This window comes from Chanodichthys erythropterus, chromosome 11 (genome assembly GCF_024489055.1).
Source record: "Chanodichthys erythropterus isolate Z2021 chromosome 11, ASM2448905v1, whole genome shotgun sequence".
NCBI classification, from domain to species: domain Eukaryota; kingdom Metazoa; phylum Chordata; class Actinopteri; order Cypriniformes; family Xenocyprididae; genus Chanodichthys; species Chanodichthys erythropterus.
The window spans coordinates 59,355,063-59,380,928 of NC_090231.1; the positions used below are offsets into that span (position 1 = coordinate 59,355,063).

General features: G+C 37.3%; 1 protein-coding gene and 1 non-coding gene across 9 annotated transcripts in view; both read right to left on the reverse strand.

Moving 5' to 3' along the window:
* The window catches only part of camk2d1 (calcium/calmodulin-dependent protein kinase (CaM kinase) II delta 1), a 76,976-nt gene that overhangs the window by 43,867 nt on the left and 7,243 nt on the right, over window positions 1-25,866 (reverse strand). For 7 of the 8 annotated variants that reach the window (XM_067400294.1, XM_067400295.1, XM_067400293.1 and 4 more), the window contains exons 3-5: window positions 8,654-8,713; window positions 3,607-3,661; window positions 1,859-1,924 (exon numbers count right to left, since the gene is read on the reverse strand). In XM_067400294.1, the coding sequence (XP_067256395.1) occupies window positions 1,859-1,924; window positions 3,607-3,661; window positions 8,654-8,713 (181 nt within the window). Of the gene's footprint in view, window positions 1-1,858; window positions 1,925-3,606; window positions 3,662-8,653; window positions 8,714-25,866 lie in introns of those variants that run through there. The other variant, XM_067400300.1, reaches the window with a different exon arrangement.
* trnaa-agc (transfer RNA alanine (anticodon AGC)) lies at window positions 2,654-2,727 on the reverse strand. Its single transcript has one exon. It is a non-coding gene; the product is annotated as a tRNA-Ala (tRNA).

Genomic DNA, 25,866 nt, shown 5'->3' on the forward strand with positions numbered 1-25,866 from the left:
TAAAAGTACAAATGCATTGGAAGACATATTGCAGTGCAGACACTTCAGATCAGTTCAGTTTAAAATATAAATAGAATTATAAAATCTGTGCATTCACTGTCTCTCTGATAACCAATTATATCATGCAAACATTAACACTGATAATAAACTATGGTTCTTCTGTTTTGTGAATAATGATATGCACTCTATACTGTATATGTATACTTTATATACAAGTTAAGCTCTACCACAGAAAATAATCATGAGTTGTCCCTTAGTTGTGTTTAAATTAATGCACTTACAATGAAAGTTTATGGGGCAAGATTTTCTGTCGAGGATCCGTGTGTAGAGGATGTGAGAAGATGTGAGCGGCACAACGCGACACGACAATAGCAAACAGAATCCATTATAATCAGTGATGCTGTCTACACTGGATGCAACACAACGCAACACAAATTCCCGGCAGTAAACTGATGCCACGTACTATTTCTGCCAATGAAACGATAAACAAGACTTCTTAAAGAAGCAGCAGTAGTGATGGCCGCTTTTGAAACAAACATTTTTTGAATCATTAGATTGGAACCAGTGATTCAGAGCATTCCAAATTGCCAAAGTCACATGATTTTGTGATTTGAGGCTTTGTTACGTTTCAAAATATTTCTATATGTCAATGATTCACCACTAGGGGGCGATGATCTCTGTGAACCCATGAACCAGTGTCTATACATGATTTGTACCTGATCTCAGATCAGTTTTATACATTTGTAGACATTTAATGACACATTTGTATAATGAAAAAGAAGAGAAAAGTCTCTGATTAATCAAACTCTCCATAAAACAAACAAAACAAACCCCACAAATTAATAAAATAACACGTATTATAGAAACGCTTCACATTTAGTGCTATTAGATGATTTGTTAATTGCATTTAATAGATGACACCTTCAATGAAACATTGCAGCTGGTTTGTAAAAGGTGTTTTTATGCATGTTTTGATGCATTTACACGGTTCTGACCAGCAGGGGTCACCAGCGTGTGGCGTTTCCAATGCTTCGGAACATTTTACGAAGCAATTGCTTCAAAGTTTCAAAAAGCTTTGTTTCTCTCATCACTAAGCAGCAGTGATGGGATTCAGGTGTGGAGGAAACTCGGCAGTTAGTTTTATGATGATGGCTCCCTCGTTTTGAGGGAGGAAGGAATGACAGATTTGTGAAGAAACACATATTCAATTAAATTTTATTCCTTATCGTATCAGAAAGAAATTTAGCAACGCGTCGATCTGTCAGTCGTAATGATGCGTTTAAAATTTAATGACCAAATAATATCTTCATTCTCAATTCAGTTCACAATTCTGTTACAGGTTAAATATAATGTGGATAACACTGAATAAATATCTTTGCATCAGGTCAGAAATGGATTATATTAACCCTTTATCACATATCCACCATGTTTTTAGTTCTAATCGAATCCTCATCCAATGCAAAATGGGCAATATTAGCCATTAGAGAATGCAGAGATCTGCGCTTCGGATTCTAACCGGAAACTGTAGACCATCTTTGGAATAATAATTTCAACACACTACGATTTGGGACACACTAATTCTAATTTCGAATACTATTAAAGACGGATAGTTTGCAAATTGGGCCGCAGCAAGTGTCTTGCCCCGTAAACGTCCACTATAAGTGCATTATTGTTTTTTGACAAACTACTGCAGAATTATATTCTGTGGTAACTGACAGCATGCCAGAGATGCTGTATATAAAACTTCATAAATTATACTGTATATTACACGCTATATAATACACTACAAAGCTAACTGTGTTTATTTAATGCATGCATTCTAATAAGTGGGGATTGAAAGGGGGTTTATAGCACTAACCTGGCATCGGCCTCGCTGTAGTACTCTCTGGCAACAATATCTTCAAACAGCTCCCCTCCTGTGACTCTGAAAAAGTTCCAACACATCAGACAGTCTAATTTCAGCACCTTTAATAAACAGGAAGCTCTGCCTGTGAGAGATCTACATTTGCAACTTGACATGACATTCTAAAGAGAGTAAAAATGATAGAAGCGACTGGAGTGTGTCTACACAACTTGTAAATAGGGGCAAATTCACTCTGCCCTACTCGCTATGAAGGGCAAAGCACTTAAAGTAAGTACTCTGAAGGGCACTTTACACCTTACATGAACACATATGTCACTGCCACTTTCTTCTGATTTAGAATGTTACCTTGACAACACAGCTGCAAAAATTAATTATAGCAGTTGATTTGCCAAACAGACTTTTGATTCAAATGTTGCCTTTTGTTGTGTTTATTACAAATTTACACGGCTTGTACCTTACATAATTTAGCTCATGTGATGCCATCCAGGATCACATGATCGTAAACAGCAAAACTCTGTCCTAAAAGTGGCGACTGCATGTATGCTTTGCTCTTGTCGGAGGGTGCTTTCCGAACGGATTCAGTTGTTCGCTTTTGTTTGGAACGGCCCTTAATGCAGCATCCCCTAACTATAGTGGCCTAGAGTGATTAATTATGGAAAAAATAATGCATTAAAATTATTATTGCTTTAAACGCACCCGTCCATTTACATTTACATTTATGCATTTGGCAGACGCTTTTATCCAAAGCGACTTACATTGCATTATACTATACATTTGTATCTGAGTATGTGCATTCCCTGGGATCGAACCCATGACCTTGGCATTGCTAGTGCCATGCTCTAACCACTGAGCTACAGGAAAGCTGTGCGTCATCTGTGCGTCCAGACCTGTGCGTCATCTTACATTGCATGCAGTTCAGGAACAAACATGATGCTTGATGACGTCTATTAGAAAACATTTAAAATGCTACTAAAATTCAAGATATAAGGGAAATATGTGGGTTTTCGTCTTGTATTTATGTATATCACATGATAGTTTAACAGTATCACATGAGCAAGAGTGCTGTTTTATCCCCAAATATCTGCACGACTGCAAATGTGATACTGATTTTACACAAGAGTTTGCCAAATAAAAATAGTTTTAAACAAAGCTGAGCGACACACAGCGGTGTTTTATTACTGAACGAATCTGCGTGTTTTAATGAATCGAGTGAGTCGTTGATTCAGTGACTCAGTCATAAAGATGGCCATTTGCTTCATTACTGAAAGAATCAGCCGTTTGAATGAATTGGTTGGATGATTGATTCAATGACTCTGATTTTTCATTCATATTCATGCCACCTCTGAGCTGCATTAAACAGTCCGTGTAAATATACCTAAATGCAGCGTCTGAGAAAAAGAAAATGTTACGGCCTCAATGCAGACTTAAATCCAAAAGTTGAATAAAAATATGTATTTGTGATGTCTATTCAATGCTTTTCTCATCTAACACAATAATGACTTTAAATTATCTTTTGGGGGGTAATTTGATCTGCGATTAATTAATCAGCACATGATGTAGTTAATTAGATTAAAAAATGTAATCATTCGACACCCCTGTATACTCATTTGTGACCTTTCTCTAATCTGGGTTTTTTTTCCTTGTATTCGGCGACTGGAGGAGCTCTCATTAACAGTCATGCTCATTTAACAAAGAACTGGAGACGTGACCTCATACTGACAGAAACAGAAAAATTCACTTACAAATCAAAGACGAGGTAGTGAACACCCTCCTCTGATATACTGTCATGGAGCCTCACTGTTGAGAAAACAGAGAGAGAGAGAGAGAGAGATTGATTAGATTGTATCAAGCAGCTCACTTTCATAATCGTTAGAATGAGGGAATGAGATTTTCACGGACTCATTTACTCCACAAATTGGGAATTATTTCTGCTTCCGCTTCCTTTCATTGCCAAAGATGAATAAAGGGCAGATTCATTAAAGCTGAAGTGTGTCATTTCATCTTTTAAATACTTTCTTCTATCCCATCTTAATATAAAGCGACATTTTATACCTGAGCCACATGCAATATATATATATATATATAAAGAGAAGTGTTTTGATACCACCAGTGTACCAATATACATCCATTGTGACAACTCTATTAGCAATGATTTTCCTGACTTGTCACAATGGATTCTGGGATTGAATGATCACGTGAGATGAGATGACTGACGAGACCATGGCAGAGGATTCGTTGCACAACAGAGCCTAAGCATCTGACAAATGTCTGATCTAGAATTCGCTCTCAGCACCGCAGCTCCCTATTCACAGAGTACGCGGAATTGCAAATAGAAAGCGAAAGTAAAACGCGAACGAATACCAATACCCCACATTTTAAAAGCGTCTCCCTGATGCATGAAAATATCTCACATTATGAAAGATTAGGCTGGGCTGTGTAGTTGTAACCATCGCTCAGCTCAGAAAAATTCGGTCTTTATATGCACTGTTTTTATTTCTATGATCAATTTGTGGAAAGTACAAATCCGATTCCAAAAAAGTTGGGACACTGTACAAATTGTGAATAAAAACAGAATGCAATGATGTGGAAGTTTCAAATTTCAATATTTTATTCAGAATACAACATAGATGACATATCAAATGTTTAAACTGAGAAAATGTATCATTTTAAGGGAAAAATAAGTTGATTTTGTGGCATCAACACATCTCAAAAAAGTTGGGACAAGGCCATGTTTACCACTGTGTGGCATCCCATCTTCTTTTTATAACAGTCTGCAAACGTCTGGGGACTGAGGAGACAAGTTGCTCAAGTTTAGGAATAGGAATGTTGTCCCATTCTTGTCTAATACAGGCTTCTAGTTGCTCAACTGTCTTAGGTCTTCTTTGTCGCATCTTCCTCTTTATGATGCGCCAAATGTTTTCTATGGGTGAAAGATCTGGACTGCAGGCTGGCCATTTCAGTACCCGATTCTTCTTCTACACAGCCATGATGTTGTAATTGATGCAGTATGTGGTCTGGCATTGTCATGTTGGAAAATGCAAGGTCTTCCCTGAAAGAGACGACGTCCGGATGGGAGCATATGTTGTTCTAGACCTTGGATATACCTTTCAGCATTGATGGTGCCTTTCCAGATGTGTAAGCTGCCCATGCCACTCGCACTCATGCAACCCCATACCATCAGAGATGCAGGCTTCTGAACTGAGCGCTGACCTGTCCCAACTTTTTTGGACTGTGTAGTGCTCATGAAATCCAAAATGAGCCAATATTTGGCATGACATTTCAAAATGTCTCACTTTTAACATTTGATATGTATCTATATTCTATTTTGAATAAAATATAAGGTTATAAGATTTGTAAATTATTGCATTCCTTTTTTATTCACAATTTGTACAGTGTCCCAACTTTTTTGGAATTGGGTTTGTAGTTCAGTTAGGAGGTCAAATGTTGTAGAAGCTCATAAATCATACAGGAGAGAAGCCAGTCAGTTGAGTTTGTGGCAAAACCTTTTACAGTTGTCTTTTACTGCATATGAAAATTCATATTTGTAAAACAGAACTGAAATGACATTTATTACAAGATGATTAATTCAAAATGCACATGCAGACTATTTTTCTAATCATGTATTTCATCATTGAGGATTTCTTAAAAAACTTGTGTCTCGTCACACCCCTAGTACACAGCAAAATCCCCAGAGTTAAATCAACTCTGCTCAGAGTACATATGGCCCCTCTCTAAATAGTGTTAAAATAACACTGAAACAGATAAAGTTAATGAGATAATTAAGCGATTAATTAAGTGATGATTGAGCATTAGTGATGAACACCTGCTGTTAACAAGCAAAATCACTGAAGAAAAGAGAAACACAAGAACTACAACTGACTTCAGTCACAGCCTTATTAATTGCTTAATGATCTCATTAACTCTGCTTCAGTGTTACTTTAACACTATTTAGAGAGGGACCATATGTACTCTGAGCAGAGTTGATTTAACTCTGGGGATTTTACTGTGTAAATAACTAGAAAAGCAAATACAGAACTAAAACTATTTACCCTATAAACAAGTGTGTTTATGATAATATAATAAAAAATTGTGATAAACATTAAGCACCATAACAGTCACCAAAAGTTGCAGATTCCCACTCTTACGTGAAAAGGTGATGCATGTAGGTTTACCTTAAACTGGGCAAAAATAGGTATTTATTGAGTTACTGGAACAGCCTTCACATAAAGAGCACGCCTACGATGCCTAAAAACACTGTCTAGGTAGGCAGCGCACTAGGTGATCTTAGCACATCAGTATTGACAACAGCAGAATGGAAAGGGGAAATCTTCTTATGAAACAGGATAGATCATGACAGCTACTTGATTAAAGTGAGCAGAGGGAATGCCTGATGTAATTTCTCAAAGGAATCGAAAGGCTTGACCTTTTGATTTATAAATATGGATGGATTACATGAGGAAAAAAAGAGAGAGGGAGGAATCCCCTCTGCATAAATATATCTCATGCATCTTTCATCTATGATACAGTTGGTTGCTCAAACCTGTTGCCATAGTAACAGAAAGAGAATGGCTTTCCAGCTGACGGCTGCTTCGGAGAGGAGAAAACCCTCTGTTAGTTTAGGAAAGCCACTGGGAAACAGTCGATGAAAATGTGACTGTAGCCCTTACGTGTTACTGCCTTAAATGTTGAATCACAAACCTTTAAGTATTGAAGTTGTGAAAAAAAAAAGATCTAATTAATATGAAGGGCAAACTTTTGGACCTAACAAACAATCTTGATGGGAAACAAGCGCTGTAAAACTGTTTGTCATCTCATGTGAACTCTTGAACAAAAACAGTCTGAACCGCATCAATGGCTCTGTGTTCTCGCGTAAGATGAACATATGGGGGTGGGAATGTGATACTAAATTTTTCAGCTTATCTGTAGCTTTGTGTTATAGCCATAATTACTGCTAGCAAAAGCACCCACGCTTGTGAGCTTGCAGCTGGTTAGGAGGAAGGTGAGTGTGGGCTGAAACGCTTGGCCATTTTTAGCAGTTCCCACCCGAACAGCTAGAGGTCAGATCTGCACGACCTAATTAGGATGAATCACTCCGTATTCTCATTCTGAAGAACGACATCGATTCTTAAATCCCTAGAATCAATCTTTTAGTCTGTGCTGTTTTCAGCTGATGAATGAACACAAGTTTGTAGTGTTGCCTCACATCCAATAAATCACAATAAGCTTTGTGCTTCATTACTTTTGATGTGAAACAAAGTCTCAGCTTTCAAATTCTGTCCATTTTGTTCGACAATAAATGTTGTTTAGGCGCTCTTTAACGTGTGGTGACAGATCGATGTAGCGCCTCAATTGAATCAATCATCTCTTCTGCTTTAGCAAATAAACATGAATGAACATCAGAAGGAATTTTGAAAGATACAGAACAACTTACTGAAATGAACCATGTCGATCGATCAATCAGTGTTTCAAGCACAGAAAATTACATAATGTCACAATTATCTAAGAAAAGACATGCAATGCCCGTACATACATTAGTCAGCTAGAACAATAACTCTAGAAAGCAGCATTTTGATCAAAATATATTCACTATATTGCATATCCATTGTATTTTTACTTAACCTCTTCTTTAATATTTAATGCATGTTTGAATAAATTCATCATGTTTTTAACCATGTTTAGCCATTGTTTAAATGTTTATATTTAAAGAAGCATAATTATGTCATTAAAAATTGATTATTATAACGTTGTTATTATTATTATTATTATTATTAAAAAATGCCCTTATGTAGATATTTACTAGTTTATGCATGACACACTTAGGTCATTTTTTCAAAACTCTTCACACAGATCTCCTTACCAAATTTCAGCTTCACAGCAGTAAATAATGCATCTGAAATGCACTTAAACGCTTCATTCGTGTCTTGAATCAAACACTAGTAAAGGTTTCACCCAACAAACACACATTTTGCTGTCGTATTCATTAGGATTTAGAGTTAAGTTTAGCCAGAAGAGTATGTAATGTTTAAACTGGCCTGTAGGTGCATTTTTTAGAGTTATGCTGGTGTTTGTTTTTGAGCGAGAAAAGAATTCATGTCATTTGAAAGATGACGTCATTGAATGCATTTTGTGCCAAAGCTATGATAAATGATGCACAGTTTAGCCCACATACAGACTAATGTTGTGCTCAATGTGTGAAGAGTTTTGAAACAGTAAGTATTGAGAAATGGTCAAAACAGACTGAAAATCCTCAATGCTTATGCAATGCACGGTCACCAGCACAAGGTATGCTTTGAATGCATTGGATTCTGGTTTGCTGGTCATCAGCTTGGGAAGTGGGACTGCTGGTGGGCCAGGTTTTGCTTGAGGACAGCCTGACTATGCTGGTGGACCAGTTAGACCAACTCATGCTGGTTTATGCTGGATTTTTCAGCACATTTTTCTTGAAAATAGCCACTGCCTCGGCCAGCAGGGAAGTGCACAGGAGGGTGGAAACACGGCCCGAGCCTCTGCTCCTTTAAGTGCCCTTCCATCAGACAGACCTTCAACCCACGCTAAAAGTATTGTGTAATCACTCTGCTCCGGATCCACTCCAGGGTTTCCACTTCTCGCTCACACCCCAGTCGCGTCCGTGAATTTTTGCTTTCAGTGAGGACAGAGAAATTACACTGAGACAATGTCACATCTGGTTTGAATTCTTACTATTTTAAATGCTGTACATAAAACAGCTCATCAACTGGCAACTTTAGAGCTGAAAGGCCAGTGAAGCGTCACTGAAGTGTGTGAACTCACCGATGTTGGGATGCTTAAGCAGACGACAGATTCGGGCTTCTCGTTCCAGTTTTTGGTGATCTACAAAAAAACACACACACACACAAAATAAGAACATGTTTATGTTTGTCGAACACACCTTGACTAGTGTTTGGATAAACGTTTCTGCTGAAATGTAAATGTTTGTTTGGTCACACTTTACATTAGGGTCCAATTCTCACTATTAACTACGACTTTTGCCTCAATAAACTCCTAATTGCTGCTTATTAATAGTTAGTAAGGTAGATGTTAAGTTTAGGTATTGGGTAGGGATGGTCAATAGGCATTAATAATCAGCCAATATCCGAGTAATATGCATGATAATAAACAACTAGCTAATAGTGAGAATTGGACCCTAAACTAAAGTGTTACCGTTTGTTTAATAGCAATAGAAATGTAGACAGAGATGTTATGGTCCTGAACTATTGGATTCAGTGTTTAAATAAGTTCAAAAAAAGGTCATAAATGTTGTCTCTGCTCATTCCTCTGAGGTCAGGTAACACTGAAGCAAACAAGAGTCATTGCAAAACTACATTTTCCACTTTCTTTAGTGTGCAATGTTGCAGTTTGAGCATTTATATCAAAACTTTATATCACTGAACCCCGCTTGACCAATCACAACACACTGCTCCAGCCGACCAATCAGAGCACACTGTGCTTTTCAGAAGGAGGAGCTTCAAAGAGATAGAAGTGTTACTGACAGACTGGGAAGAGAGGAGCTGCAACAATGGAGAATATGTAATAAATGATCCATTAAAAGAAAAAATATGCATTACCAACATGAATCTTGATCTCACCTCACAAACTCACTCAAACCACTTCATACGTCTCAAAACAAACTCATAAAACGGTCAACAATTCTCATTCAGAGAGCATGTTGTCACTCAAAACTACAAAAATGCTGACCTTTTATCCTTATAGTTAGAACGGTTTTCACATAAATCAGTATTTCATTAAAGAATATGAATAAAACCATTCGGTAGGTGAGCAGATTTTCCCATCGGTGTGTCTGACAACTGTTACGAAGAACATTCACCAATCACTCCAGATGCAGTTTAGCCAATAAGATTGTTTGTCTCCAAAGTCTTAATCCCAGAGCTCCAATCAGATGTGTTTTGCCGTCATAATCTCGAGTCATTAATGAGTCGCTGTCTGGAGTCCGTCTAATCAGTGTGCATCACTGCCGGCGAGAGACGAGCTCTTACAAGGGCTTCTAAAAGGAAGACGGGCCGCCTGTGACATAACAGGATTAAACGGATTCCTCGCACTAAAGTCCTTCTCTGTGTGTGGCTTCATGTTTTTGTAAAATAATAGCCTCATCCTGGACCTGTATTATCAATTTTGTCCTATCCTCATTATTAGAAAAGTCTGGCCAAATTCCATGTTCTTCATTAAATGTCCCAGATGGAGAGCTTTTCATTCAAATCTAGTTTTTGCATATTTTAAGTGTTGCATTGACCCAGTTCAGTCATTTCCCATCTGACAGAAACTGAGAGAATGCCAGAAATGGGGCAGCTATTTTCAAAGTTGTCAAATCAAGTCAACTGTCCATTGACGGATATAATGCAGAAACGTTTGTGTGTGTGTTTTAGGATTTCGATGCGGTTCTACGATACAGGGCAGATGTCCGCAGTCATTGTTTTCTCGCACTAACGCAAGATTAATTCATTCAAATATCACACTAACAGAAGTAAACAGAGGTCAACAGAGGCCTGGTGTTTAGCAGCAGCTTGGCAGGTACAAAGTTTGCATAAGAAGCAAATTAGTGCAAAAGAGGCGAAAGAGAAACTTGAAATACGGTGCTCGAATGAAATGAGAAAAAGGTGGGAGTAAACGTGAAACATGCACGATTTAATGATAAACACTTCAAACAGTGGTGTGCCACATTGTAATACTGACCTCATTCTGCCTGCATGTTAAATCTGAATTAGACATGAAGCAGAGTGAAGTCATGTGACCATGAAGTCATGTGGTCATTTCCAACCAGGGCTAGACATTAACTTTTTTGCTCACCAGTCACTGAGGCTAGTGGTTTTCCACAGTTACTAGTCACTCAGCATTTCCACTGGCCACAATTCTGACATTGATACCATGGAGAAAAACTGCCATATAGATATTTTTAATATCACCTCATAATTTGGCAGCAGGTTTATTAGGCTGCTGTCACTTTAAGACCTGATGCACGGATCCATTATACTGTTACACATGCATTAAAACATAACTGACTGTGTTTCCGTGAATACTCGCCAAAACTGGCATTTTGACATTATTTTGTGTGTATTTGACCGCTTAAGTGCAATAAGCAGAAAAAAAAGAACTCAGTTTAGTACTGAGAGGCGGCTTTATGTGTGAGAACAAAATCTGCAGGAATGAGTAAAATTATGGCCAATATGCGCAATCCCATGCTGAAATTTAAGCCCTGTAACACCAACAATATTCATCCGGAGCAAATGAAACGCTGTCGGAGAGATGAGAGAGAGAGAAAGAGCAGCTGGTATCATGAAATGAGTATTGGAAGCGTTTCAGATATTTCAGAATTGATATGCATAGAAAAAATTTATATTTCTGTATTAGTTTATTATTTCAGATGCCTTTTTAAAAAATTACAATTGAAAAATTTATATTTAGGCTATACATAAAATTAAAGCCGCCAAAGTGGCTAGTAAGAGTGACCGGCGGGTTTGTGGATGTTAATGTCAAGCCCTGTTTCCGACACAGATTCATTGAAAAAACGTATCTGTGGCGACATTTCTGCACAATGATATCACGATGTTTCACGACAGTTTCAAAGTGAAATGTTGTGAGGGTGGACTAAATGTGAGCATACATTTACTAATCGCACTTGCACAAAAAAATAAAAAAAAATAATTCAGATTCAGTGTTCCTCAAAATTAATAAAATCAGCAAAATGCAAAATCAGAATAATACTATGCTAACCTTCAATAATTAAATGTTAATTAAAACATATTTTTATGCATTTAATCTCACATTATTGACCAATGCTGCTGACCTTCGATGATTCAGTTAAATAAGTAAAAAAAAAAAAAAGATTTGTGTTAATCTTTTTCTCCTGCATCATATTCAGAATGGCAGCACAGCTTAAAGGTTTGTTTGAGCTGCGCCCTCTACTGTCCACCCGTGAATGTGCATTTCCTTAGCCCGAGGCTTATTATTTCGATTTTGGTGTAAAAGGGTCTTTACATTTGCCAAAAAATAGAACCTTTTTGTTATAAAAAAACAATGCAAAAGTAACGCAACACATTACTTTTCTTAAAAAGTAACTAAGTAATGCAATTAGTTACTCTTTAATGGAGTAATGCAATATTGCATTACTTTTCAAAGTAACTTTACCCAACACTGGGACAAAAGCGGCAGTTCTGAATTAACGCATTTGAAAATAACACACCACCTACAATAAACCCTAAACATACCCGATAATGTTAACAAAACCATGCCATTTTAGTCTTTGAGCTCTTCTATGGTGACTTCTCTAGCGCTTCACATCATCTGAGCTGCCGAGCAAGTTTACTACGCCAGAGAAGACAAACACATAGAGCTGGTTATGTGAACATCAAAATGTATTTGTTTACAAATCGTTTTGAGGTGATAATATAGTACTGCGCAAGGAACAACACAAAATTAAGACTTTATTAGTTGATAATCTGCACCTGTAATCATAATTTTGTATGAAAAGGATTAAACGTGCTTGCTGTTTTATGCACAAAAGAGTCAAGACACACAGACTTTTTTCCTGTTTGTAACATTAACAATCGCTTCATGAATAATGTACAGTAAAAAAAATAAAAAAAAATAAATCAATGCAATTACAATGGGAAAGGGAACTGAAGCATTCAAGCTTGTAAAAGTGGCCTGTGCGCTTTACTGCAAACCTTCTGAAGTCATACGGGTTTAGAACGACATGAGGATGAATCAATGATACGTGAATCAGCCCTTCAAACAATGAAATCAAATGTGTTCTTTTGCAACAAAGGATCAGTAAAAGGATGTGGTTAACCTTCAGAACATGATAGTAGAGATGATGATAAATGTCATTTGTAGGTGAATTATAAAAGCTACATGTTTTTGTTATCTTAAATCAATGGCCTGAGTTTCTGTTAATCTTTGTAGACAAAATGCATTCATATTTATATTATTTTACAAATATATTATCACATATAAAAAGGAATAAAAACAAAACATTTAATGAAAAAAAAAAACTGACTTTCAGTTTTCCTTCCGCCACATCTCGCTCTACATGACTTAATGTGTGGCTTTCTCTCGGAGTGGAAAGAAATATTGCTTGATGCTGGGAATTGTCTTGTCAAGCCTCATTAAGACACAGTGTTGGATTGATTTATATAGAAAAAACTTGTGTAAGCAGGGCGGTAGCTTAAGTTCATGAGGCCCAAGACAAAAGAGGGATCTGGAAAGTTAAGTTTGCTAAAGTGAAAGAGAAAATCACGTTTAAAACTGTACAGATGCACTGAAGAATTCTACACGCAGCTGAAAATCCTTTTCATGAAAACCTTATTTTAAGTAGAATTGAATCATATGCCATTATTCTTTCATAGAATGAATTCTTAGTTCATATTCTTTCATTCTTTGCGACTATGATGAATTGCAACAAAAAGTTTATTGAGATATCTATATGCAAATTAGTGGCTGCAGGTTTCATAATGAGCTCGGTTCATTTTCTCCGGCCTCAGATCCTTATTTCTGTTCCCATAATCATGAGTTCTGCTTCTCTTTCACCATCTGTCTGTTGTTCGTCCACCTTCCCTCTCTCTTTGCCTCTGGACGGTCCTTAGGCGATGTCAACCCGCCAGTCAAACTTCTGCTGTCTGTTTATGCATCTATGGTTCTTTTTTTACCCTTCTATTTTTGGCAACCTCCCCCATGTCTGCATATGCAAATGTGCATCTGATAACTTCAGCCCTATTCAAATGAGCGGAGGACTCAGACCCTGTATTGTTTTCCACTGAAAATGCTCATTTGAATAGTTGGATTACATTCATGGGAAATGAGAATGCTGCAGAAAATGCAATGATAATTCTAGTAAGGCTTCTGCTTAAAACAAGTGAAACAATCTGTTCAAATAGGATACATTTTTATAAACATTAATAATTATGTATAGAGTGTATATCAGGCTTTAACACTGATAATAGATACAGTAGTGCTAATAGATAAGCATAAGCATAAACAGACACATGAATCCTGCAGCAGATCTAGGCAGGTGGAGCTGGGGAGGTGGAGGGGTTCAGAGGAACTCAAACACTGAACCAGACTGTTTGAATGTTGAGCAAGCAATCTCATTGGATCAGCAGAGGCCAATCAGCTTGTGACATACGGGGATGATGTGATTGCATGTAAAGGACCATCAGTCGGCGCCCCCTAGTGTTTCATGACTGAACTAAGAGAGAGAAAGGATCGTGTAGATCATTTATCATTTCGATTTATATTTGAGATTCTCTGGAAATTTTAACGTTATGCAATCGGCTTCTCAGATTTGCTTCTATATGTACGTAAAGAGGTTACATTTCTACAAGATTTGCTGATCAGAATAGGATATTTTGCATTAAAAGAAAAATAACACAGGTGTTGATGGGTAACTTTTAAAATTAAGTATTTTGGATGGAAAGAAAGATCAATTTAACCATTTCTCTGTGAGAATTTTTGTATTTTTAAACATCTTCGTTGCAATAATATACCAATTTTTTTATCAAACAGGATTGAGTGTGATGAGACAAATCAAATAATACCACAATAAAACTACTTTATAATTCTATTTTTAAAATTTACCCCTGTGTGGTATTATGATAAACGACAACAAACCAATGATTTCCATCTTTAAACTTTGTCTTTTTAATATTTAATATTGATATTTAATATCATTTTTGACTCTGGACCACAAAACCAGTCATAAGTCACACGGGTATATTTGTAGCGATCGCTAACAATACATTGTGCCAAAAATCATTAGGTTATTAAGTAAAGATCATGTTCCATGAAGACATTTTGTAAATTTCCTACCGTAAATATATATATAAAAAAAAAAATTGTTATTAGACATGCATTGCTAAAGATTTTAAAGGCGATTTTCTCAATATTTTGATTTTGTTGCACCCTCAGATTCCAGATTTTCCGATTTTCTCAGCCAAATATTGTCCTATCCTAACAAATCATACATCATACAATGGAAAGCTTATTTATTCAACTTCCAGATGATGTATACATCTCATTTTCAAAAATATTTACCCTTATGACTGGTTTCGTGGTCCACGGTCACATATTTTTCAATGCAACATATTTTCCAACTTTTGCTTCAAATAAATAGACACCCTTTACAATATATACTGTAGACATGACTGAAGCCTGATGTAGTTTGAAGCAACAGTACAAGATGACGTGTGTGACATTTGAGGCACCAAATCCACTGTTCAGGCAAAGGCTTTCTGAATGAGAGCTCTGTATTACAGTGTGTGTGTGTGTGTGTGTTTCACAGTGTAGAATCTGGGATTACGTCATCTAAACCCCCAAAGGAATACAGTGCAGTCTCCATAGCAACCATGAGGAAATATGTTGATTTGGATTCACTTGCCCGTCCCCCTTTCATATTGACTCCATAAGTATTTTGTGTCTGTTTTTCTGCATGTGTTGACTTGTTAATGAACGGCAAGCGAGAATTCCTGTCATTCTCCACCGGCTGCTAGAGGGCATGTTGGTTCCAGCGCAGAAACGGGCGGGTTTTTGTTACTGTTGTTTGGGTTTGTTCTGTTACTCAAACGGCAACTGTCGTTTTTATGGTCAAACCCATGACAACATGAATTCAGTATTATTAAAGACACTTTAAATGAAGTATGAAATCTACACGATAGGAGCTGAATGTTGGTATTAATGAAGCATGTAATGTCAAACATAGCTGATGTTCATTTCTTTCTATGGCAATTATGAAATTATGAAGCCACAGTATTATAGCTTTCTATAGACGTCTTCATAACTCAATCCGTAAGAGTATTCCCAGGCGAGGCAGTGTAATTATCTGCACTTTAACAAAAACTATCATTAGCATTACATTTATTCATTTAATAGAAACTAATATCCAAAGCGACTGAAAAACGCAAGGAATCTTTTAAAAAACACATCCATTCTCAAAACCGCTTGTCCTCTGTAGGCTCACGGGATGCTGTAATAATAATAATAATAATAATAACGATAAAAGGGCTTTTTGTCTCTTAAAGCTTCTCTTCGAGTGCCTGGTGATGTTTATCCGGTGTTAATTTAAAAGTGGAACTTAAAAACCCATCTGGTGATCGCACCGCTCATAAATCGCTCATTAGTTTGAGATGTCACTACTGACAATAGGCCTCTAGACCAATTAAAATGCACCTGATTGCCTCTGAAAACTGATAATGATAAAACCCAAAGCTGCCTAACACAACACAAACACTGTTATGGTTTTAAGTATGTTCTTCTGCCAGAAAAGTATGACAGCACAAGAACAGCTTGTAAATCGGCCTCATTATTGTGGCCTTTAAACGGTGCACCTCATTATCTTGTCTTCGTGAGCTCTCCTATCTCTCTTAACATGGGCAGACATTCAGACAGGTGTAATTACCAGAGGAACCACTGCCTTCTTCATCTGCACGTCTGGAACTCTGCACAACACTTCATGTACTAGATATCCGTCTAATTACACATGACAGGCGTATTAGGTGTATGGTGTAGAGCCTGTGTTTGGACGGCATTCTGTGGTGAGGAAGATGAAACTATTTTTATGCAAATTTTAGGATTTTGCATTAAAAAACACTGGATGGAAACGCCAAGGTGCACATAAACTCTAAAAATGTACATTAAAAAACGTATGCGCTGAATTGAGTCAGATAATGTTTAATTCGATATGAAAACATGCACATAAACTACGATGAAAACACATTTACCAATAAACCCTTGATGCACATCAAAGTGATAACTGCGGACTGATCTCATCTGCATCTGAAATGTTTTTTTAGGTCATTATGAAAGGTCTTCAAAGTCGATTTTGTTCTCTTCGACTCACTGAATGGAAATGCTGCTTTATTTGCAAATGTTTTATGCGATATTCCAATTTTGTGCACAAGGTAAATTGGCACCTTTGGATGGAAACATGGCTACAGATTGTAGTTTTGTAGCACAGATGAGATGGTGCTGCTGTAAAGCTGCTTTTGGGTTAGTGATGCAACGATATAGATATTTTGGCTGATAACTAAAGCCCAGATTTGTAGTTATGCAATATTTATAACCCTCTAATCTGATTGGCCGATCAACATTCCAGGAGTGCTGATATTTAGTACAGCAGCACTGTGACATTTGACTGTTTGTTTCACTGCACTTTTCCGTGTTTCCTCCATGTTCCAGACTAGAGCGGGAGATGTGACAATATTATTGTATATCGACAAAATCTCGCAATTTGTTGCACTCTAAAAATGTTTGGTTCAAGTTGGGTTGAAAACGGACAAACCCAGCAATTGGGTTGTTTTAACCCAATGGTTGGGTTAAATGTTTGCCCAACCTGCTGGGTAGTTTTATTTAACCCAACTACTAATTAAAAATGACTGTATGACTTTCTTAAAATGAATCCAAAATTAAAAATCAGACACATAATTACTAGAGGCAACAATAATAATCAAAAGTTGTACATTTATTAATAAGCAATTTAATAAATGTTTATTGTTTATTATTCATTATCTTATTTATAAATGCTCATTTATTAAACATATTAATAAATGTTAATTTCCAGCATATTTTGGGTTCATTTTAAGCAAGCAATACAGTCATTTTTATACAACAGTTGAGTTAAATAAAACTACCCAGCACGTTGGGCAAACATTTAACCCAACCACTGGGTTAAAACAACCCCAATTGTTGGGTTTGTCCATTTTCAACCCAACTTGGGTTGTTTTTTACCCAGCATTTTTTAGAGTGTGTAGGGAAATAATAAGCTGTCAGTTGTGTCATATTTTCCATAGCAGTTAGCCCAAAAAATGTCAAAAAAATAAAAATAAAAATCTTGATTACACAGCTTGATTCGATGTTCTTTCATTTCGTAATTTAACATTGCAAGATAAAATGTTTTTGGACTATTCATTTTGTTTTGCAGATGAAAAGAGTGAAACTGCATCTTGTATTTCGATCTGCAGCCTAATAAAAGTTAATAACTGAAGTAAAAAGTTAATAGGTGAAGTAAAAAAAAATTAAATGTGTTATCCTATATATATATAACTGCACAAGTTTCTGAATAGTTCATTTTATACAATCTATATAATGAAAAAACAAACAAACATGACACTAAAACATGTTCCTCTGAACCCCTCCACCTCCCCAGCTCCACCTGCCTAGATCTACTGACCACGATACAGCCATTTCTTTTTTCAAGTTGCATACGATGGTTGTTTAAAAAAGCTGTTTCTGTTGCTGACTATTTAAATCTAGCGGGTTTGATGTCCAATAATGCTGGTAGTGACGATTCTCTCTGACCAATCAGTGATCTGCAGTGTTTACATTTCGCATTTTACTATTGGTACGGCTCGCTTGGAACCTCAACTGAGGTGGTGCTATGTAAGAGAGCCGTAATGAGCCATACCATGTAGTGGAAAAGTGACATAAGATATATTAAGTTTATACTTTTCACCTGTTTTTTAAAAAATGTACTATTCACACAAATTGAAAAAACATCTCCTGGATTGGACACCTGATCTTAATTCAAACTCTTTTTCGGTGTGATACAGTAATGCTGACTCTGCTGAGCTCTCGAATGTTTTCTTATGAACTGATATCCCAGCACCATTCTAATATTACAGTACATGAAATCCCACTATTTTCCTATTCTTTTCCAAGAAAAAAAAAAAACAAAAAAAAACACAAATCTGGGTTTCAGGTGACAAAGAAACAGCAGCTTACCGAGAACAGCGCATGAGGGCGCAAACATAACCATTGCTTCTGAATAGATTCTTATATCTACATTCAGCCGAGTTTGCTTATGTTTGACCAGCATTCATAAATTAGCAGTGGCCTTCGATTGTGAATGATTCTTATTTGAATATCAACAAAAATTTGTCTAACTAGTACTACTTATTTAATAAAATTCCTGTACAAGCCAATTGAGCCAAAAAAAAGCATTCAAACGGATTCAGGTCGATGACTGAACCACAGGTGTCATTTAATCAGAGTGTAGTGATTATTATTAGATATTTTAAATATTCTACTTCATTTTTAATTCAGACAAATACATCTGGAAAGTTGCTCATTTGATGATATTTCTAAGAATGATTTATTAAAACGTATTCGTATTGATTATAATAGAGCTGCATGATTATCTGTTAAAAGATGCTGATCTCGCTTCAAACACTCACATGATCTTATTGCTACATAAAGTGATTCGGCTCTATGTCTATTAAACCTTTGACAAGTACAATCACAGCGAACATTCAGATCTGTGTTCTGATCCAGAGAGAGCCGTTGTCATGTATAGATATGAAACAGATTCACAAAGAGTCTTTTTAAACATACTGTATTGTTATTTCTGTCTTACAATCACTAAAATTACCACATAAGTCATAGAATAAAAGTTTATAGTTCAGATATAAACACTGATGTCTATGATAGTGAACAAAATAGAATAAATCACCTTTTGAAAGTAACTTTGCGCTTCAAATAACGATTGTATGGATTACACCAGTAGGTGGCGAGAAGTGGCTGTTAAAACATGTATTTGTCATTGAATCATTCATTCAAGAGATTCGTTCAAAAACACTGATTCATCCAGTAATGAATCAAGTGAAGTCTTTATGAGTGAGTCGTTGAATCATTCACTCAACCCAATTTTTTTATTATAATTCATTCATTCAAATAAAAAATATATATATAAATAAACAAATAGCAGCAATTATCATTTTGTCAGAACCTCTAGTATATTAAAACATGCTATTTTGTTTGGTTTATTCAGAATCATGGGGGAATCATGGTTCCTATTTTAAACAAAAATCGAGATACTCAGTTATCCAGAATCGTGCAGCTCTAGTTCATAATAGTTGTTAGAAGTCTCTAATGATTAGATAATAATAATGATTAATGATTGTCATGGAGTTGGAGATTTGTTTCTGCACTCACATTTTAATATTCATAAAGGCCCGTTCACACAAAGAACGGTAACTATAAAGATATCTATTTCAGCATCCACATCAGTGTATGATATCGTTCTGTTTATTCTAAGTGTGCACCAAAATACTGGTAAACTCTGATGTCAATCATTAAAAATGACCTTTAAACACTTAATTTTGCTGTTTAAATTCTTATTTTTATTTTTTTTGACTGTCCAACTGCAGAGCTCATGTGCGAGATGCTGAAAAAGCAAAGAGGCAAAGTGCAACACATCTAAAACAGCTGTCTGGCACATTTACAATGAAAAACTATTAAAAAGCAGCACAAAAACTATGTTAACACGCCCTCACTGCAAACAACACGGAGTATAACAAGCATCACATCATCAGCAGATGATTTACCAGTATTTTTCACACGTGATCGTCTAAATGGTTGTAATTCCCCAGAAAAGACTGTGAGAAAGCATCAACTGTAACAATTCTAGAGAAAAAAAACATCAACTACAAAACAGAGGTTAATACTAAACATATGATAGATTTGTGAATGGAGAGTCTTGGGTTACGTAACCATTTCCTCTGAACTATTGGCGAGGCTCCTGAGGAAGTCAACATCTCAGATATAAACAGACCAGCACGAAAAGAAGTTCACCAATGCTTGACACTGAAAACGTGTGGGAAGAAATGGCAGAAGAAAATACCTAAGAAAATGCCGGGTAAAGCAACGCGATGATGATTTGATTTAAACAGTGGTGAGACCAGTATATTTGAGTGAAATATCTCTCACAGTTCGCCTGTAAATGGTCTATTTTTAGACAGGCAGTGCAGCTGGAAAGCCTTTGGTGAAATCTAACCAATGCAAACATTTGTACAACGTTTGTTTGATGTGACTGCAGCATGTCAGTGGTGAATTCAGTGGAGAACAGAAGTTGCCCAAACACTATTCTGTCTTTATATTCTGTAGTTTTCTCTCTGGTGAGCTAATCACTGTTACATAAGTGTGTGAATGACTGCATAAAGCCGAGTTTGTCATATCTTGAGATCTATTTAAATACAGTAAAAGTGGAGATGTGTTTGTGAAGAGCATTTACCACACACCTCCTAACAAATTACTGTACCATTACGAGGAGGAGAAGAAGGAAACTGATTAATATTTCAATCAGTTGGGGAGGAAGAGTTCTACATGTGCGGTAATGTAAAATGTGTTTAGAGGTTCTTAGCGATACATCTCTATGCATTCAGTTGGTGGTTTAATACAATTAATGGATTTACACAAAGAAAATCCATTCAGCTTTACTGGACTCAAACACAGCAAACAAAACACGTCCATCTGTTCAGATACAGTGTGAACATCAACAGAACTGGGCCTTTTCTAATGTTTATTCTTCCAGGACATCGTTAACTTGAACTGAAGACCTGAGCAATCATTCGCTCTAGAAATGTTGGGTTAAAAACAATCAAAGTTGGGTTAAATATGGACAAACCTGCTGGGTAGTTTTATTTAACTCAACTATTGTGTAAAAAGGACTATATGTCTGGCTTAAAATGAACCCAACATATGTTGGAAATTAAAAATCAGACACATAATTACAAGAGGCAACAATAATAATCAAAAGGTGAACATTTAATAAATGTTAATTTCCAACCTATTTTGGGTTCATTTTAAGCGAGCAATATAGTATTTTTTAAACAATAGTTGAGTTAAATAAAACTACCCAGCTACATTTAACCCAACCGCTGGGTCAAAACAACCCAATCACTGGGTTTGTCCATATTTAACCCAACTTTTAACTCAGCATTTTTAGAGTGTTCCATCAATTCATCATCTTCTTTTAGTTTGTGCACGACACATTTCCAGTTTTTCCACCCAAATTTCAATGGCATTTTTCTGATCTTCTCTAGTAGTTTGTCAATGCATGTATTAATTTGAATATTCAGATAATACCAATCTAAAAAAGACCACCTGTGCTGTCCATCTGTTGAATGCTTTAGTCTTCATGTTCAAAATAAAGGGCCAGAATCTGAAGGAATCAGACACAGCCTGTTCCTCTCTCCAAGCTGAAGGATCTTAAGTGGCCATTCATTTATGAGTATTTATGTGTATTTTTTGAAAAGTATTCTAAAAGGACACCAAATGTATGCAATACCCTGTAGAAATAAATCCAAGTGCCTCAGTCAAAAGATTCTTCAACATCCATACTTGTGATTACCCCATTTACACTGTGCTATACCATTCAGTGTTTTCTTGAAGGCATTTAGATACGAGAACTCTTTGAGCACACCTGCACATTCCACTTTGTTCCTAAACATCACGAAAAGTGAATCACGATTGGTCATTTTACATTCCAGTCAAGCAGCCTCTTCATTGGCCAAAATTAGCAAATAAAGTGGACCACATTTCTTGTCAACTGTCAAACATCTGGCGTTGCAACACTACCAGCTCCTCGACTTCCACAACCCTCTTGGCCGTATCTCTCAATCAGGTTGAGTTTGAGACACAAGTACACAAAGGTTTCAGATGTCAGCGTTCATGCTTCCAGAGTTCACATTGTTCTTTTGAATGTGATGCATTATATGTAGTTTGAGACTGACTTATTGTTTGACACAGATGTATAAACCTGGCATGAGTATCACCTAACTTGTTGGCCTGAATGAATGTGTGCAATCATATTCATATTTTGACTTAACCATTTATTGCACATTTTTATGACAGACACTGTTTATTTCAACAAAGAGTCAGAGTAGAAACATAAATTATATCATTAAATAGTATAAACTGACGTCTTTGGGTTGCCAATACTGATTTATCGATTGTAATCAATCTTCATTTTGATGAACTGATATCGATCCTGATCTTTCAGTTGATGCATGAAACAAAAGATTTGTAGCTCCTGCCATCCAATTGCAATAAGCTTTGTTACTTTGATTATGAAACATAGTCTCAGTTTTCAAATCAATTCTAATTAAAGTTTTGATGCTCTTTAATGTGTCGTGACAGTTCAGTTCACACGAATCGATCATCTGTTCCTCTTTACACTAATTATAGCACAAAATAAAAATGAATGAAGGTATGAAACAGTACACTTATTATCATGTTTCATCCAATCGCTCATCATTCAACAATGGAAAGATGTCAATAAAACAGCTTGTAAACAATATGTTAACATTACACGTACTCCAGGAAAGCTATTCAATGTCTATAGCTCAATAGTTAGCAAGAAAAATGAAAAATGTTTCAACTGACAGGGTTAACCAGACGTGACGCAATGCCGCAACACACAACGTGATAAAGGACATCGTTTCTACATTAATCTGAGTTTTTGTCCTGACCAGTCACAACAACCATATACACAGCAATTCTAGTTTAGAAACGGATTATTTTTGCAAAAAAGTATGTCAACGATAATCACATGTACTTATTGTGTGCTTTATTTAAATGTTAAAAGCATCTAATGTGAGTTTGAATATCATTCTGCTTGACCTGAAAGCGACGATGTATAATTCACCTCAGATCTTGAAAATAAATTTAGGAAAACAAGATCGTTCAAACTTTGAACAAACAAGTGTATGTTACGACAAAGATTGTTTCAGTCACTCAGTGTGTATTTTTGTTAAAATGGTGTAATATTTATAAATTTTATGATGTACTCATCCATTCAGTTGTGAGTGCAGCGAATTTGCAGAGTGACTCCGCCCACACGCTCTTTTGATTGGCTGTGATTTTGGATTGATTTTGGATGCGAGTGCAGCGAATTTGCAGAGTGACTCCGCCCACACGCTCTTCTGATTGGCTGTGATTCTGGATTGATTCGGTTGCGAGTGCAGTGAATTTGCAGAGTGACTCCGCCCACACGCTCTTCTGATTGGCTGTGATTCTGGATTGATTCGGTTGCGAGTGCAGTGAATTTGCAGAGTGACTCCGCCCACACGGTTTTCTGATTGGCTGTGATTTTGGATTGATTTTGGATGCGAGTGCAGCGAATTTGCAGGGTGACTCCGCCCACACGCTCTTCTGATTGGCTGTGATTTTGGATTGATTTGGATACGAGTGCAGTGAATTTGCAGATACTCCGCCCACATGCTCTTCTGATTGGCTGTGATTTTGGATTGATTTGGATACGAGTGCAGTGAATTTGCAGATACTCCGCCCACATGCTCTTCTGATTGGCTGTGATTTTGGATTGATTTTGGATGCGAGTGCAGCGAATTTGCAGGGTGACTCCGCCCACATGCTCTTCTGATTGGCTGTGATTTTGGATTGATTTTGGATGCGAGTGCAGTGAATTTGTAGATACTCCGCCCACATGCTCTTCTGATTGGCTGTGATTTTGGATTGATTTTGGATGCGAGTGCAGTGAATTTGCAGAGAGACTCCGCCCACACGCTCTTCTGATTGGCTGTGATTTTGGATTGATTTGGTTGCGAGTGCAGCGAATTTGCAGAGAGACTCCGCCCACACGCTCTTCTGATTGGCTGTGATTTTGGATTGATTTGGATACGAGTGCAGTGAATTTGCAGATACTCCGCCCACATGCTCTTCTGATTGGCTGTGATTTTGGATTGATTTTGGATGCGAGTGCAGCGAATTTGCAGGGTGACTCCGCCCACATGCTCTTCTGATTGGCTGTGATTTTGGATTGATTTTGGATGCGAGTGCAGTGAATTTGTAGATACTCCGCCCACATGCTCTTCTGATTGGCTGTGATTTTGGATTGATTTTGGATGCGAGTGCAGTGAATTTGCAGAGAGACTCCGCCCACACGCTCTTCTGATTGGCTGTGATTTTGGATTGATTTTGGATGCGAGTGCAGCGAATTTGCAGGGTGACTCCGCCCACACGCTCTTCTGATTGGCTGTGATTTTGGATTGATTTGGATACGAGTGCAGTGAATTTGCAGATACTCCGCCCACATGCTCTTCTGATTGGCTGTGATTTTGGATTGATTTGGATACGAGTGCAGTGAATTTGCAGATACTCCGCCCACATGCTCTTCTGATTGGCTGTGATTTTGGATTGATTTGGATACGAGTGCAGTGAATTTGCAGATACTCCGCCCACATGCTCTTCTGATTGGCTGTGATTTTGGATTGATTTGGATACGAGTGCAGTGAATTTGCAGATACTCCGCCCACATGCTCTTCTGATTGGCTGTGATTTTGGATTGATTTTGGATGCGAGTGCAGCGAATTTGCAGGGTGACTCCGCCCACACGCTCTTCTGATTGGCTGTGATTTTGGATTGATTTGGATACGAGTGCAGTGAATTTGCAGATACTCCGCCCACATGCTCTTCTGATTGGCTGTGATTTTGGATTGATTTGGATACGAGTGCAGTGAATTTGCAGAGAGACTCCGCCCACACGCTCTTCTGATTGGCTGTGATTTTGGATTGATTTTGGATGCGAGTGCAGCGAATTTGCAGGGTGACTCCGCCCACACGCTCTTCTGATTGGCTGTGATTTTGGATTGATTTGGATACGAGTGCAGTGAATTTGCAGATACTCCGCCCACATGCTCTTCTGATTGGCTGTGATTTTGGATTGATTTGGTTGCGAGTGCAGCGAATTTGCAGAGTGACTCCGCCCACATGCTCTTCTGATTGGCTGTGATTTTGGATTGATTTGGATACGAGTGCAGTGAATTTGCAGATACTCCGCCCACATGCTCTTCTGATTGGCTGTGATTTTGGATTGATTTGGATACGAGTGCAGTGAATTTGCAGATACTCCGCCCACATGCTCTTCTGATTGGCTGTGATTTTGGATTGATTTTGGATGCGAGTGCAGCGAATTTGCAGGGTGACTCCGCCCACACGCTCTTCTGATTGGCTGTGATTTTGGATTGATTTGGATACGAGTGCAGTGAATTTGCAGATACTCCGCCCACATGCTCTTCTGATTGGCTGTGATTTTGGATTGATTTGGATACGAGTGCAGTGAATTTGCAGAGAGACTCCGCCCACACGCTCTTCTGATTGGCTGTGATTTTGGATTGATTTTGGATGCGAGTGCAGCGAATTTGCAGGGTGACTCCGCCCACACGCTCTTCTGATTGGCTGTGATT